Raw genomic sequence first — 17,143 nt, 5'->3', positions numbered from 1 at the left:
CGCAATGGAAAGCTTTCGACATATCACAGAATGCCGAAGCTGCAATGTCACCTTATTGAGCCTGAGATACAGCTCCCGAAGAAATCCAAACTGTTTTTCTAGATTTTAGAAATCCGGTTGAGAAATGAAACGACCCTCACCAGCTTCTCTACAATTTTTCCTTCCTCACAACATGAGCTAAACAAACTAGCTGGTGAAGCTAGAATTTTAATAACATTTAATGCCAACCTATCCCATCCCGACGAGGTTCTGTTCTTTATCTCTTCTGTCATTCATATTTTGTGTATGGAAACGGCCTTATGTATGGAAAACATAGTGCCATCATATTTGCACTAAATACTAAGCATACCTGATGTTTTCTCCAACTGAGTTTACCAATCCTCATTCAGCGTTGACTAAAAGGTCTGTCTTTTACAATAGCAGAAAACTTTTTAATAATTTGTCACTCAAGATCAGAAACCTTCAAAATTACAAAACGTTTAGACTTAGTGTTAAAAAATGTATTTTAAAAAATAATTTATTTTTGTTTATTATGTATCATTTTATCAAGCATTTTACGTTATAGATTTTGTCAATCAAGTACTTAGACCTATGTATTTTAACTTCCTACATGCATGTTTGAAACTTGTTTATTATATTAAATTTTTGAAACTATTGTATCTTTATATGCAGATTCCGCTTTTTCAATAACTATATGTTTATGATAATAAAGTAATATTTTGACTAAAAAGAACAAAATATATTAACAAACTCGACTTCGATAAACTAAAGTAAAATATAATTTAAATGGTAGGTGAAGTGTAACACTTGCATACATCTAACAATACCCTAATACCCTAACTGGTAATGCTGATGTTGTGCGTAGCATAGCAAGATGCTCCGGCACCGTCCTCAGGGGGAGACTTCTCTATTTTGGCCGACCTAGCGCACTGGATCGCCTCGATGCCACTTTCAAACGGATGCAGATGTCAACTGTCATTAACCACCAATCGCAGAAGCGTGTAGCAAATCTATTCCTCATGAATTGCTGGAGGCCCTATGGCTTTGCCCCGATCTTGCTTGCGATTGGGTATGCTTTTATATAGGTCGCCCAAGCGCTTTGTTAATAGACTATTTGTTTCGGCAGGAAAAGAGCCGAAAGTAGTAGAACTACAGGAGCATACTAGACATTATTAATAGATGAGTTTAAGGCCGAAACTGCGGAAAAACCACCACATTTGCAGAAAATAACTCAGTTTCATCGAGAGAACGCGCCGAAATGCCAAATTCGATGAATTAAGGCTTAAAACTACTTAACCACCCTTTCTTACTTACCTGATCTATCCCCAAGTGACTTCTTTTTGTTATCTAATCCAAAAACTGCGCTCTTTCTTCAAATGAGAATGAAATACTTTGTAACCAAACAGAGAAAGACGCCAGAGTACTTTTTACACAAATTAAAGAAAGGGATAGAAGCAGCTTTGCGATAAATATGTGTACTTACTAGATGATTAGTTACAAAAGATGTGTTGTAGTTGTGTCGTTGTTAGGTTGCAAACTTTTTACAAATTTTCATCTTAATACTTAACATACAAACTGGTAAGTTATTAACTTAGAACATTGAAAGGCTAGAATTAGCATTGCCATGGAACTAAGGAGAGTTTGTCTGCTTGCAACATCTCTGATGCAATGATGCCAAATGCTTATGTCGAAATGGCACAAAAAACACACTTTATAATATCATAAAAATTTGTCACTTATTTTGACAGGTGCAAAACAATATTATTCCTCTTCAATAAAATATGAAGCATTTTTTTCATAAAGTACGAGAAGATACTCTATAAAGCAGTCAGCATTCAAAGTTAAATGAATGTAGATAACGTACATTAGAGAAAAGGCAACACTATCGCAACGCCGTTCGAGCGCATTATTAATTCCACCAACACAAGTAAACTTTACCATTGACGTCGTCAAAAATATGTACATGATAAATATTTATTATTAAAACAATATCCATTCAATTATAAAAAAAATATTATCGTTTATGAACTTTTTATGCATTTTTTTAATGTACTTCATTAGAGTAAAGGTATTTATTTAAAAAAAGCATTTCTATTGAAATTAAATATTTTATATTTATTATAGATTTCTTAATTAAGTTTTTATTATTCTACGTTTATGACGACGGTTGATGACGATATGATATTATGACAATATAGGTAGGTATTTATTTGTGAAAAGATCAGTTTAAATCGCTTTTTTTCTATGGTGCGGCACAAATACCACAAGTTTTTAGCATCGTAACAGTTCACAGAAACACTCAAATGCATTTTTCCCTTTTCAACCAAAAACTAAAGAAAAAATGCAGAACTTCACAAAAACGAATGTAAACACAAAGCCGTTTGTCAAGATGATATTTCACAAGATAACATCAGCTTTTGCCTGCAGTGTTGCCATTTCAAATTTTTTAGATCGGTTTTAGGAATAAGAATGTTAATAATTTTTTTTTGCTTTGAAGATGTTATTTTTGCGTTTAGAATAATATATTTATTTTTAATCCAAAATCTAACATCAAGTTAAATTAACATTATGATATATATTGATATAGATGAATGAACAATGAATTAATGAATGAACTTAACAATAGATGAATATCTACTCCTCTTGCCCCTGTGCACATGTCTAGGCTTTCAATGTTCTAAGGTCATTATGTTACCCTAGGTATTTAACTAAGGTGTTGACACCAACATAAAAACTGAAAGTCAAAAGTCAACATGCGCTTTATTTGTTTAAAACAATAAATTGTTGATCACAAAGCTATTAAAAATACCTACTTTATATATAAATAAAAAAAAAAGAGAAAGCACTCTATAAATAAGTATGCAAAATAAGAGAATATACAAACATTATTAATAAAAATTGTGTCCTCAAATTCAGCATTACATATCAAAATGTAGAGAGGCATAAAAATAAATAGATAATATACACATAAAAACATATGATTAAAATGAATCTTCAGAAAATTCCAATAAAGAATAATATGCCTTCCCACTAAGAGTATATGCAGTTGCTGTCTAAATATATTCATTGACATTGCCTTTTTAATGTTGACTGGTAGGTGATTAAATACCTTTATGCCTCCATAGATGATATATTTCTAGATCAACGTAGATATAGGAATAGGCAGATGCAAGTTGTTTAGTTGAGGTGTCTTTTTTACTTACCACCAGTATTTAGATACTCGTGACAAGTTCTAAGAACACGCTCTTTAATGAAGCTTTCATAAATTGACTGGATAAGGTAGTGGCTAGTATTTTCCCAGAAACAAATACCATACCTCATAAGCGATTCAATCAAAGCAAAATAAACAGATCTACCAACTGATGCACCAAGTTCCTCAGTTGTTAATTTCACCGCATTACAGCCTTGAAGATATCGCTTTAGCATATTTACTCGCTTTATTTATTTGACAAATTATTCATGCGATTTGAATAATGGGCTTGTTTTCAGAGTCTTAGACGGCGAAATAATGAGCGGTAGGAATAAAAGTAAGTATGGATACAATTCTGGACAATCTGTATATTTTCTTACTATAATTAGTGAACGCAGATTTTTAGATGACTTTTTCAACCTTTGGTTTTAGCGTAACTACTGGGAAAGCAATATTAAATAGAGCTTTCCACAGTGCCTTTAATAATATTATTCTTAAGGTTAGAACATACATAGTAGTTATATGTAGTATTGGACGAACATTGCAAATTCCTGTCGGCGAGTTTACATGCATTGCCAATGAATGAATTATAAAGATTTTTTTGAGCGCAATATGGCAGCACAGTTGTCGTCGTCAGTGTAGTTGTTGATGTCTAAGTCTCCTGCCAGTATAATTTGATTCGAGCAAGAAATTTACGCTGATCAACTCTCCAAACTTAAGAAAAAAAATATTCAGAACGGATAACGGTGATCAATAAATGCAAATAACATAAAGGTTTTTAAGCTTGCAGAAAATAATAGAAATGCTCCGTCAAGAGCACTATATTTAGATTATTTAATCAGTTTATATATAATAAGAGTGTTAGCGTTCAGTTAAAATATATTATAAATGAGTCTGTATGTTCTATGTTATTCGAATTAGGCACAACAGTGCCGCCTTATCTTAGGATTTATTATATAAACACAGACAAGTCCAAGTGGTAATTCGATAGGGTCTTGCGTCAGCGGGATTCGAGATCGTTGACAAAAAAACAGAATCACCACGAGCCTTGGTGTAAACGGTCACCTTTGATATTCCTCATTTTCAGTGACAAATACAGTGTGTTTTTAATTTTTATTAGACTTTCATTTAAGTCTAATATTCTAAAATCAGAAGTGGGATTACCCGAAAACGTGTCTTGTTATCCGTTACGTAAACTATTGTGTCAATTAATTTAAAAATGCCGGAAGGAAGTGCAAATGTGGGCTCCACTTTGGAGAATTTGCAACGCGGATATTTAGAGCGTGCCGATTCGCGTGTGAATGTGCCATATTGGGATTGCATTAGTTTGCCGGACTTTGTACCTGGACGAGATGACCCGCAAAGATGGGTCAATGATGTGTCCGAATTGGCTACCAACTTGGGTTGGAGTACTGGTGTACTTATTGCTGCAATTGGAAATTGTTTTGAAGGGGAAGCACATGAGTGGTTTAAAAATTGGTCTCCTTTAGATAGGTGTTCTTGGGAAAATTTAAAAAGAGATTTGTGCGAAAGTTTTGCAGGTAGTGCAAATTTTGGTCAATTAATGTCTAATGCATTGGCCTATAATTCTGACGGTTGTCCGTCTTTTGGTTCATACGGTCGTTTAAAATTACATTGAATGGTTTAACTGCGGAAAGATGGGTCATCGTCGGGCAGAATGTATGTCTCGAGGGATTAAAAGGGAAAGGGTCCATCTAAAGTTACCAATTATGCAATTATTATGCAAATAATAATTGCATAATTGGATTGCATAATATCATGCAATTGTTGTAAAAAATCGGTCATTCATTTGATAAGTGTTTAAAGGGAATTCGGGCCGATAATAAGCAGAAACCCGATACTTCTAAACACGTAAACGTTTGTGGCGTCAGTAAAGTGGTAATGAATGACAAACTCTGTTTGTATTCACTAAATATTAATGGTATTTTTCAAGAAGTTTTATTAGATACTGGAGCATAGGTTGCTCTTATACGCCATAATAAAGCTAATGATGATTCAGGGATTTTTGAACTGAAGAAAAATAAAATAAGATTAACTGAAGACGATGAAAAAGAATCTTTAAGCTTATTGCCTAGTGGTTGGATGTCCATTCAGCAAAGTATGGACAGCGAAGCACAGGACATGAAAGATAAACTAACTAACGACGAATTAGATTTTAAAAAAATTGTATAATCGAAAACACATTATGTCATATAAGCGAGTTAAATTCAGAAACAGTAACGCAATATTTTGTTATTTGCATTGGTATTGATAAAACTGTATTAAGCATAAATTCTCATTTTTGTTCCCAAGAATGCGCCTTAAATTCGAAGAAATTGCCGACTGTCTCATGGATATAATAAACCTTGTGGGTACTCCAGTCCGCACAATAACCGACAATGGCACTTTGTTGCGTGCAGCCCAAATCATGAAGTTCTCCCCGGATGGAAGTGATGGAACATTCAGTGGCATTTTATTACATCCTACGTGCATCTAGCGAATGGTCAAGTGGAACGTTATATGCGTTTTGTAGTAAACCTTTTACGCGTTTAGGCTAAAGTTACGTCTGAATGGAGTACGTTCGTATCCCGAATTCAGCTTATAATAAATACCACTGTTCATTCAAACTTTTTTTGGATGTGACAACAGATTACCAGAAATTCAGCGCATAATTGAAAATGCTTCTGAAGATAAACTCTATACTTCTGCTGTTCAGCATGAGAAGTAGAGAGAATTCGTTTAAAGACGCCTTGATGAAAATACTATTAAAGACGATGAGCGGTCAAGAAACCGTTCAAAACCTCAAAAAGTATATAATATTGATGATTATGGACTAATTTCGAGAGAAACCATTAAGTCAAGGAAATTTGAATCAGATTGGATTGGACCTTACAAAGTGACTAACATATTATCTCCAGGCCGATATGAACTTAGAAAAATTAGTGATTTAGCTGACTCTACCAAGGTTACGGTAGCAGCTGCTTATCAGATGCGCCTTTGGCCCAAAGATTAAAGTCCTGAGGACTGTTCGGATTTGCTCGAAACCTATGTTTTTGATGATAACGAACATAAGGTAAATACCATTGTTTTAATTGAAAATGACCGTGTTAGCGTTTACAGTTAAAACTATATTGATCTTGGGCACTTGTGATGCCTTCTGGCTAATGTTTTTGATTTGTTTTTAAGCTTGGGCATTTGTGATGCTTTCTGGCTTATGTTTTTGAGCTTGGGCACTCGTGATGCTTTCTGGCTTATGTTTTTGAGCTTGGGCCCTCGTGATGCATTCTGGCTAATGTTTTTGAGCTTGGGCACTCGCAAGTTTTCATCTTAGTTTTATACTATACAAAAAGAAAAGATAGAGAAACTAAATAAAATCACTTGTAAAATACGCTTTAAAATGTGGTTTATTACCTGTCAGAGTTGTTCTTAGCCAATGGGTCTCTACAATGCAAATTCACTCAACAGTCATCCTTCTCATATTGTTAGACATAAACTCGAACATCACATAAAAATAATAAAAAAAAACAATATTTACTGTTCTGTCTTTTGGCAAATATAAAATATACTCACCGGGAACTTCCGTTCCCTTGCATCATCTCAGTCAACATCAATTTACACAATGTCACATTTCAATATTTACATATGTCAAACATGTTATCTTCCTTTATTTGACGACTAGCTAGTGTCACCTAGAGTTGGGGTTCTCCAGACGCTCCACTGCCGCTAAACAGTAAGCATCTCAACGAATTAGACAAAGGATATATTTCTCCTATAACCTTCTGTTGTTGTTAAATTGAGATAGAATTATTATAGATCATTAAAAGAGTTTTGTTTTAAATGAGAATACATACAGTGAGAGCCAAAAGTCCGGAATAAATTCATTTAAAATTCAGGGGTATGTTCAAAAAAAAAAAACGCTCGGACACGTCGATTTTTATTTTTAACTGCGGGTTTTCTTACTATAATTTTATGTATACAGGGTGGTCCAAAAATAAGTTACGACCATCAACTTCAATTTTTGAAATGGAAATTTTTCTATTTTTTATTCTGTATTCTTAAAGAACAGAAAATTCTTTGTACATATTTCATGTACAATGTCCTGTACCTATCTTCATTTGTTTTTGAGTTATTGACAGTTGAAGATCGGCATATTTGCACTTTTGACATGTTATAAAATCCAAACGGTTAGACATAGACAAATGCGGTAAAATTATAGTAAGAAAACCCGCAGTTAAAAATAAAAATTGACGTGTCCGAGCGTTTTTTTTTTTGAACATACCCCTGAATTTTAAATGAATTTATTTTGGACTTTTGGCTCTCACTGTATATTAAAATATAAAATAAACAAAATATAATATAATAAATTGATAAAAATAAAATATGTTTTACACACTGTATATCTTGCATTAACATATTGTGATTAAAGAACCAGTATTGATTTTTGTTTATGTTATTAACAGAGTTGTGAGGAGTCTCAGACTAACTCCGGTGCCATGGCTATTAAAAGTAGTTAGGATGAGATCGAATTAGCAGAATAGGTTATGGTCAGTTGGGCCGAGAGCGTCCCAACGTCAGGCTAGCCGTGTTAGCGTTTAGTTATATATATTATAAATTAGTTTGTATGTTCTATGTTATTCGAATTAGGCACAACAGTGCCGCTTTATCTTAGGATTTATTGTATAAACACAGACAAGTCCAAGTGGTAATTCGATAGGGTCTTGCGTAAGCGGGATTCGAGATCGTTGACAAAAAGACAGAATCACCACGAGCCTTGGTGTAAACGGTCACATTTGATATTCCTCATTTTCAGTGACAAATACAGTGTGTTTTTAATTTTTATTAGACTTTCATTTAAGTCTAATATTGTAAAAAAGAGTTCGGACGTTTTATTTTCCACTGATAGGACATTTAATAATAACAGAGAAAAATGTTCTCTTATTTTTAAGTTATAACACTATCTTTTTTTTATGAAAAAATGGCTCTTGGTTCACTTCTCTAAAAATATAAAGTAAAATATCTATTACCTTTTGGGTTTTAATGCCGGAAATCGACTTTTTAAAACAAATTATTTACTTGTAAGAAACGGTTTCATAAAAAGGTCACACACTGGCCAAATATTTCCATATTTACAGGTATTTTTATGAAAGGAAAACTTCATTAAATATCATTTCTCCCGTGAAAATTGCAAGGTAACTCACACCTGGATCGTTTATTTTTATATCTTACAACAGAAATCTTATTAAATATACAACGCCCATAGATATTATTCCCCACCTTTGGTAATACTCTTTGAAGCGCGGAGGCGCATAACCTCGCTGGTGAACACAGAGATTTATGACTAAGAATAGTACCAGTCCGTGTTTTTCCTCGTCAGCCGCATCGACAAAATCTTTGCGATCATCGCTTTAATCGGGGATCGCATTCGTGGTATCTCGCGTTAGACTTGTTAACTTCTAAAGTTACGGTAGTACCTTATGTGGTTTGCTGCGTGTAGGCTTTGCAATAATTAATATTTTGTCGTAATAATAGATGAAGGTGGTCAACGATGTTTATGTATATGTATGTGGTTTTAAACTAAGATTTCGCTAGTTTATTCTGCGATGTTAAAACTATTATTTTAAAATGATCTTGATGAAAGAAATATGGAGTACATTTTTAATATCCATGTTCTCAATAAGGGCTTAAATTTCTCGCCCGCTTTCAAAAGAGGCAAATGATGTAGTATATTCCTAACTTGAGTTGTCCAATTTATATTTCGAATTGGTATTAATTAGACATATGACCATTAAAGCAGATTTTAGGTAAATAAGTTTGCCTTGCTTAGGATGTCAATTAAAGTGAGTCAGAGGCCAAGGAGGCATATTTAAAGAGATAAACCTTGTTTTTTTTTATAAGAGCTTTGATTCTATACTCTTTGATTCACTATTTCTTATTCTTATAGTGGAAGCAAATAAACCAACCACAAAAGTTTGAATGCTATTGTGAGATCAAACTTTCTTTTTCATACCCAGAAAACGCAACTCCATCTCAAGCTGGCTGAAGAAAATCGAAAGTTGTGCCTAAGGTCGTTCACATTGATTATTTGCAGATTAGGTTTCCAAGAGTAAGAGCATTTTGTGCCTCTTGACTTCAGTAGCTGATAGCAATATCAGTACATCTATCAATAAGTTGACAGTTTATCCTGGAGAAACATTTTTTTTATTCTATATTTATTTTATTAATCCCCTTTTGTCAAAAAACAAATCAGAATTTCAAATATCAAATAAAATAACTTTTTTTCCTTGGAACAGAAAAAATTATAAAGGTTAATAATTTTTCAACCCCTGGGCTTTAGGTAAGTTTTATTTTATTGTTGTACCATCTGCTCATCTAGTACAATATATCAACTATCATTATGAATAATCTAAAATAAGTATACGTGTGAATAAAAATGGGTGTGTATTAGTTACCAAAATAATGGTCCTAACAGTAACCAGTGTTAGTCCCTTTGCCAGTTTTGGATTACAAAAGGAAAACCACAGTAGTGGAGTTGGCGTCTCTTTGGTTACGTATGCTGTAAGTATTATTAAGATTTTATATCCAATTTCATTTAGAGCGTTATAAAATTGCTATTAAATTTAGTCCGATGAACGAAAAATAAAGTTATGTTCACTTATTACCACAAAAAGTATAACATCTTTAATGACTAAAAAAGTATTTTATGTAATTATGTTCTCTTTAGGATTCCATCCAAGTTCTTAATTATATTTGTTTCGACCTTTCTAAAAAACCTCATGTCATTAATCCTGTTCTTAACCGTCTGTTATCATTCTTTAATCTTTTTCCTAGTTTTGTTCCAGACCAAGTTATTTACTTCCTGAGAAATTTGTCGCTCACGCCTTGGAAGACATCTTAATTTCCCTTTCTTGCATGTACCAATTTTTTTATAATTATCATGTGTTAGTTAGACGATAACTGTCAGGTTCATACTTAATATACAGGGTGTCATTGAAATGGTGTAAAAAAATTCGGGGGGTGATAGTACTCCTAAAAATTTTAAAAAAAGTTCCTATAACTATAGGGCGGAAAATGCATATTAAGGGAGTTAGGGGCACTGAAAGGGTAAATTTAAAAAACGGTTTTTTGAAATTGTAGGCTTAAAAAACGAGATAAAATTTCGAAAAAAAATCCTCTGCCATAAATTTTGACCCAAAATCAAATGGTGATACTGAAAAATAATTTGGAAAATCGGAAAGGGTAGTTTTTGCAAGGGTAGGGGGTTAATTCGTGAATAACTTTTTTTAGGTTATTTTCTTCGCAACGTGGGTTCATTTTTTAAAAACTACATACTTTTTCCTACAAAAAAGGTACTCTTGTTGCACATCGCCCAGAACGATGGTTTTCGAGAAAATTGAAGGCAAAAAGTTTGCTCTGATGGGCTGCTAACTGGTTAAACAACATAAACTTATGAAAGTTATGGGGTTTCAAAAGTAAACAAGTAGTTATTAAATAATTAATTGAAAAATCTAAATTTCATGATTTTTAAAACATCGTATTGCTTTAAAAAAACGAAATAAACCAATTACCAAAATTCCTTATTAAATGCATACTTATTTGATTCATTAGCCTAGTTTACACCGCGAGTACCAAATATTCAATACGCGGACCCAATCCCCTATTCTCAAACTCAACGTGCGCGAGTTGACAAGTTTACACGTAAATTATTCCAAATTGTGACTTAATAGGTTTGAGAATATGTAGAGGTTTTAGTCCGCGTACTGAATATTTGGTACTCGCTTTTTGAGAGGCGTTGGATAGGACGTGGTGGTCCACAAGCTTGGCCAGCAAGATCACCAGATCTTAATCCATTAGATTTCTACTTCTGGGGCCACTTGAAAACTTTGGTTTACTCAGTGCCGATTAATACTGAAGAGCAACTACGTCAACGCATTATCGACTGTTCCAATCAAATTCGTACAACCCCAGGGATATTCCACAGGGTACGCAGATCATGGAGAAGAAGAGCAGATGTCTGCATTGAAATGAATGGTGGTCACTTTGAACATTTACTATGAATGAATTAAGAAATGCATTATTTTAATAAGGAATTTTGGTAATTGGTTTATTTCGTTTTTTAAAGCAATAAGATGTTTTAAAAATCATAAAATTTAGATTTTTCAATTAATTATTTAATAACTACGTGTTTACTTTTGAAACCCCATAACTTTCATACGTTTATGTTGTTTAACCAGTTAGCAACCCATCAGAGCAAACTTTTTGCCTTCAATTTTCTCGAAAACCATCGTTCTGGGCGATGTGCAACAAGAGTACCTTTTTTGTAGGAAAAAGTATGTAGTTTTTAAAAAATGAACCCACGTTGCGAAGAAAATAACCTAAAAAAAGTTATTCACGAATTAACCCCCTACCCTTGCAAAAACTACCCTTTCCGATTTTCTAAATTATTTTTCAGTATCACCATTTGATTTTGGGTCAAAATTTATGGCAGAGGATTTTTTTTCGAAATTTTATCTCGTTTTTTAAGCCTACAATTTCAAAAAACCGTTTTTTAAATTTACCCTTTCAGTGCCCCTAACTCCCTTAATATGCATTTTCCGCCCTATAGTTATAGGAACTTTTTTTAAAATTTTTAGGAGTACTATCACCCCCCGAATTTTTTTACACCATTTCAATGACACCCTGTATTAAACGTGTGCAAGGGAACTCTGTCAGAACGGATGTCTCTAGATTTAGCATTTAGAATTTTCTCATTGCTTAAACAACAGGTCCACCAAAGTATAATGGAAAATTTAAATTAAAACATAAAGTTATTGTATTATGAAATCGAATAATACAAATGTTTCAATTAAGTATACTAAGAGTATAGAGTTTCTAATTTAAAAAAAGTTGAGTAACCCACATACCTTAAAATCTTAAGAAGTCAAAAAAACGCAAGCATTACTAAATTTGTGCACACTTATTAAATAATACTAATTGTTTCTTGCACGACGCCTACCAAAGAAATAAATATTCAAAAGAACTTGATTTTGAAACAGTCACGTTCATGTACCTGTTTATATTGGTAATTGGTAAACATACGTTGTAACTTAAACTCCTACGTTGTGAATGGAATATATAATTAAACATTCTTAAAAAACAAAAATTTATGTATATCATCTGATATTTTTAACTATTTCAGATATTTATTACGCCTGTTTTTATTGCACACTTTCACCTATTAAAGAAATTGGAAAAATATTTTTTATGGTATAGGTGTGTTAAGATCCTATATAAACAAACCTATGGCGATCTTTTACACAAATTATACATGCATTATGCACTTTCATCATGGCAAACGAGTTTCTTGGGTTTCGTTTTATTAAATAAATGATTAGGAGTGCTACATCGTAATTTCTTTTACCTATAGCAATATAATCTAAGCAGATCCTTTTAGTTAAATAAGATATATAAAAAAAACTTCTTGTTACCCGACATGTTTCGATCATAAATATACATGTTTATCTTTAGGGTTCCTAAAAAGAAATTACATAGAGATGAAAGGAGCAGTTACAGATTGAATTAGTAGTAGTAATAATACTCGGGGAGGTAGCGAGTAAGCCTAAACTGCCTAGGTTGAGCATCCTCCCTACCCTGACCAAGTGGTCCATCTTCCTAATAGAGGAGAGCAAGCCGTCCCAGTATAGGTCTTTTAGTTTCTCATGTGGCAGGAAGGGCAATAGTTAACCTCTTTAGTCTAGCGCTAGCCCATCTCTCATACTGGGAACATCACTTCCTGTTAACCAACTGGTCCTGGGTGCTTGGATAGTCTTCAAGGCAGCCGGCTGTCAGATTAGATGGTATATTTTTTTAGTTGGTTCACTTTGTTTCCATACCATAGACGCAAAATGCAGTGTTAAAGATTTAAAATCTTGGCAGATGGTTTTTCCGGATTTTTTTTTACTATCTTAGGCAATAATCGGATTTAAGGTTTCTTTCAAAGATTTGATTGATGTAGAATGTCAGGCCCACAGGTAACTACTATTTTTTGTTTCCTTCTTTTTTAAATGTAAAACATATGTCTTCAAATTTGACAAACCATTCGTGTTCATATGAAAGCTGATGAGTCTCTTTGCAAGAAAAGTCCTTGTTAAAATTCTTTAAAAAAACCTAAATATGGTCAAAACTTCGGAAACGTACCAATATTATCGTTTTCCGTTTCATATGAAAGCAGATGAGTTTTCTTATCAAAAAGGTTCATACAAGGTTCCTGATAAATATAAACTTTTTTTGGAGTAATTATTCAGTGTACTAGAAAAATCTGTCAAAGGCCTTTGAAAATCGAAATATTTTGAAAACTCATGTTTTAACAAAATGATTGTTTTGATTTTTATTTTGGAAGAAAACTGATCACCTAACATAGTTTTATATCCAATGCCTTTATTTCTTGAAACAGGCCAATATCTGGTAGAGTATAGTAAATCTTAGTAAGTCCTAAGATTTACTCATTATTGCCATTTAATGTTTTGGTTTATAATAATCTACGAAGGATGCTCGTGTTACTCAGTTTCCTCCGATAACATACTTTTCGATAATATTTGCATTGATGTTGAAAGCACATCTTCCGCATCAATAATGAACAACATTATACACTTATACAGTGCTTTCATTTCAAAACGATCCACCCTTAATAACTTTCTAAAAAAAAAACACGTCAAATTAGATATACAGAGGGACGTTTAATTATGCATTTACTGAAGTTCCGTCAATCATCTCCTCACCTCCAGCTAACCTCACTTTAATATGCCAAATGGGAACCCCCATTCGTGTGATACATCATAGTAAGGAGCGTAAAAATCTCTATTCAACGGTACCAAAAAAAATTAAATCGGTAAATGTGTAAGCAAATAGTTAGCGAAAATGTCTAGAAATAATGAATATTTTATTTACGCCAAACTTTGGTATGTCAAATGGCTACCCCATGGTGTGATACATTATTTTAAAGGGCATTCATTATGCTATCAATGGTTGTAAAAAAAATAAAATTGATTGACCAAGAAGCAATTACAGTGTAAATCAATAGGGTAGAAAAACAAATTTAATTAGTTTAACAAATTTATTTTATTAAATGTTCAAAATGCGCGCCGTTATTAGCAAGACAATAAAAAAGCCTATTTTCAAACTCCTTACGAACATTGGCAAGGGTCTGCCCGCTAATTTCTCTGCATTCTTGAAATTCTATTTTTTAAATTCTCAATACTCTCAGGTGGGGTTTTATAAACTTTTCTTTTTAAGTAGCCCCAAAGAAAAAAGTCTAGTGGTGTTATGTCCGAAGACCGCGCAGGCCATTCGATTGCACCACGTCTGCCAATCCACTTTTCTCGAAAATTTTTATCAAGCCACTCTCGAACTACCAAAGTGTAGTGCGCGGGAGCTCCATCCTGCTGAAAATGTATATTATTTTTATTCAATAATATAGCATCATGTTGATCTACTTGATTTTCCATAGATTGGATGATGGAAGGGCATATTGCATTTTCTAAAAGGTTTAAATAAATTTTGCCAGTCAAATTTTCTTCCGAAAAAAATCGCCCGATTATTTCATTCCCATAAATTCCTGCCCAAACATTAATTTTTTGGGGATATTGGGTATGGCCTTCCCGATAAACATGCGGATTTTCATTATCCCAGTACCTACAGTTATGTCTGTTCACCAGGCCATTTAAAAAAAAGGTCGATTCGTCACTGTAGCAAATGTTCTTCAATAAATGGCAATCGTCGTCAATTCGCTGGCACATTACTTTACAAAATTGAATTCTCCTATCAAAATCATCTTCTCCGTGTTCATGAAGAATATGAATTTTATAAGGAAAGAACTTATTTTTTTTTAAACTTTATGTATGGAACCAGTGGAAATATTTGTTAGTTTTGCGGCCTTTGACAGACAAAGTTGGATCCATAGCAAATTGTCCTAGTACTTTAACTTGGCATGCTTCATCGATAACTCTATTTTCATATTTTTTCTTATTGCAAATCGATCCCGTCTCTTCAAATTTTCGTATCCATTCTAATACGTATTTATGGCTCACGATTTTATCTTGATACCTTTCATTAAATGCTCTCGCGGTTCTGCGAGCACACCGATCTTGAGCTCCATAAAGGACAATTATTTCTATTCTTTCGGCTAGCGTATACACCATTTTATTAACTCACTGTTTTAACTAAAATTGAAAAATTGCACGCGTCAAACTGACAGTTTTAACAATAATAAATCGCCTGTTTTTTAAACGCCTTTAAAATGTAAGATATTGCAGTGTTTTTTTGTACCTATTAGGTAGCTTTCGCAAAAAATATAAGTGAAATAAATACACATACAAAGTTATAAGACTGCAAAGATTGTTGCAAAAAATTTGAAAACACTCTTTTTTCTCGCAAATAACGGTACATATTCTTTACTTAAAAAAATAAATAATTTGCTTGAACTAAATGTACTGTTTGTTACCACACATTTTAACTTCTAAATTGCTTGTATTTTTTTTTATGATCTATTATAAAAAATGTAAGAATTTTAAAATGATGTAGGTACCACAAAAGTATTCATTTAAAATACCAAAGTTTGGCGTATATAAAATATTCATTATTTCTAGACATTTTCGCTAACTATTTGCTTACACATTTACCGATTTCATTTTTTTTTTGGTACCGTTGAATAGAGAATTTTACGCTCCTTACTATGATGTATCACACGATAGGGATTCCCATTTGACATATTAAAGTGAGGTTAGCTGGAGGTGAGGAGGTGATTGACAGAACTTCAGTAAATGCATAATTAAACATCCCCCTGTATATCTAATTTGACGTGTTTCTTTTTTTTTTTTTTTAGAAAGTTATTAAGGGTGGATCGTTTTGAAATGAAAGCACTGTATAATAAATCAAGTCTGATGTTAGCATTAAAGAACCCATCTTCCAATTTAAAATACGAATCGGTCCTAAAAGTCTGATGTATAATCCTGGCTAGTTTACAGCTAATTTACTTTTTCTTTAATTGGAAACATTCCTATATCACACTTTATTGAAGAACGAGAGCTCTAAAGTACCTCCATAGATCTCAGGATTTTGACTTGAATTCTCGGATCTGATGTAACTCTTGGCAATCACAGAGAATTTCAAAAGATTATATTCTGTACGAATAACAAAAATACTGGCTTTAGTACGCTTCACACCGATCTACTCTTAGTAGGTAGTTGGCTTTTCTTAAGTAGATTCCCCAAAATAACCTTCCCACAATCTTTCATTGCTCCTTCAATCCATAGAAAAATATATTTTATTTGAGAGTTAACAACTTGTTTAAAAGGTTTTGCACCAAATCGAGAAACAGCTAGCACAACCATTTGTTGAGTCAATGAATCCTTTTTTTTTTTTCTGTGGTTTAATAGTAGTTCTTATTACTTTCTTACGTCCTTAAAAATTTTTTTTGAGTCAACCACGCTTATTAACAATTTTGTCGATAGGTTCTTTAGCAATTTGTCATAACATTGAATTTTTTTTTAAAGATGGGTTCTTTAATGCTCACATCAACCTTGATTTATTGTATAATGTTCTTCATTATTTACTGAAACTTGGGTGAAGAATAAAGATGTGCTTTCAACAACAATGCAGATATTATCGAAAAGTATGTCATCAGAGGTATCTGAATAAATTGGGATTTAATTTTACATGATAATCGATTAGTGAATGATATTTCTGAGTCTGTGGCTTTTTCAGGTCCAGATAACATATTTAAGATAGTTTTAGTATATTTTTCATGTTCATGTCTCCAATATTCACACTCCAGCGTACGAAGTACAAGCTAGGTTGGATGCTGTTTACTCGTAAATGTTGAAACCTTTTAGCTTTTTAAGCAATTAATGGTTTTCCGTATAATGTTTTGCGGATCCTACCATCAGGTTAAGTTTTGGTATATACTATTTTGCCTATCCC

At 32.9% G+C, this 17,143-nt stretch overlaps 1 protein-coding gene and 1 long non-coding RNA gene across 9 annotated transcripts in view; one reads left to right on the top strand and one right to left on the bottom strand.

Annotated features, from left to right (window-relative positions):
- Positions 1–17,143, top strand: part of LOC126746393 (patronin) — a 251,463-nt gene that overhangs the window by 19,388 nt on the left and 214,932 nt on the right. For 5 of the 8 annotated variants that reach the window (XM_050454633.1, XM_050454635.1, XM_050454636.1 and 2 more), the window contains exon 1: positions 9,604–9,745. The exons of 1 other annotated variant lie outside the window; for it this stretch is intronic. In XM_050454633.1, coding sequence (XP_050310590.1) covers positions 9,647–9,745 — 99 coding nt within the window. In that variant the 5' untranslated portion in view covers positions 9,604–9,646. Of the gene's footprint in view, positions 1–8,550; positions 8,750–9,524; positions 9,746–17,143 lie in introns of those variants that run through there. 2 more of the 8 variants (XM_050454629.1, XM_050454630.1) reach the window with 2 other exon arrangements.
- Positions 2,742–7,161, bottom strand: LOC126746397 (uncharacterized). Its single transcript, XR_007663878.1, has 2 exons — positions 6,602–7,161; positions 2,742–6,528 (listed from the first exon to the last, which is right to left on the bottom strand). It is a non-coding gene; the product is annotated as an uncharacterized LOC126746397 (long non-coding RNA).

This window comes from Anthonomus grandis, chromosome 17 (assembly GCF_022605725.1).
Source record: "Anthonomus grandis grandis chromosome 17, icAntGran1.3, whole genome shotgun sequence".
In the NCBI taxonomy this organism is placed as follows: Eukaryota; Metazoa; Arthropoda; class Insecta; order Coleoptera; family Curculionidae; genus Anthonomus; species Anthonomus grandis.
This window is presented reverse-complemented; position numbering and strand designations above follow the sequence as displayed.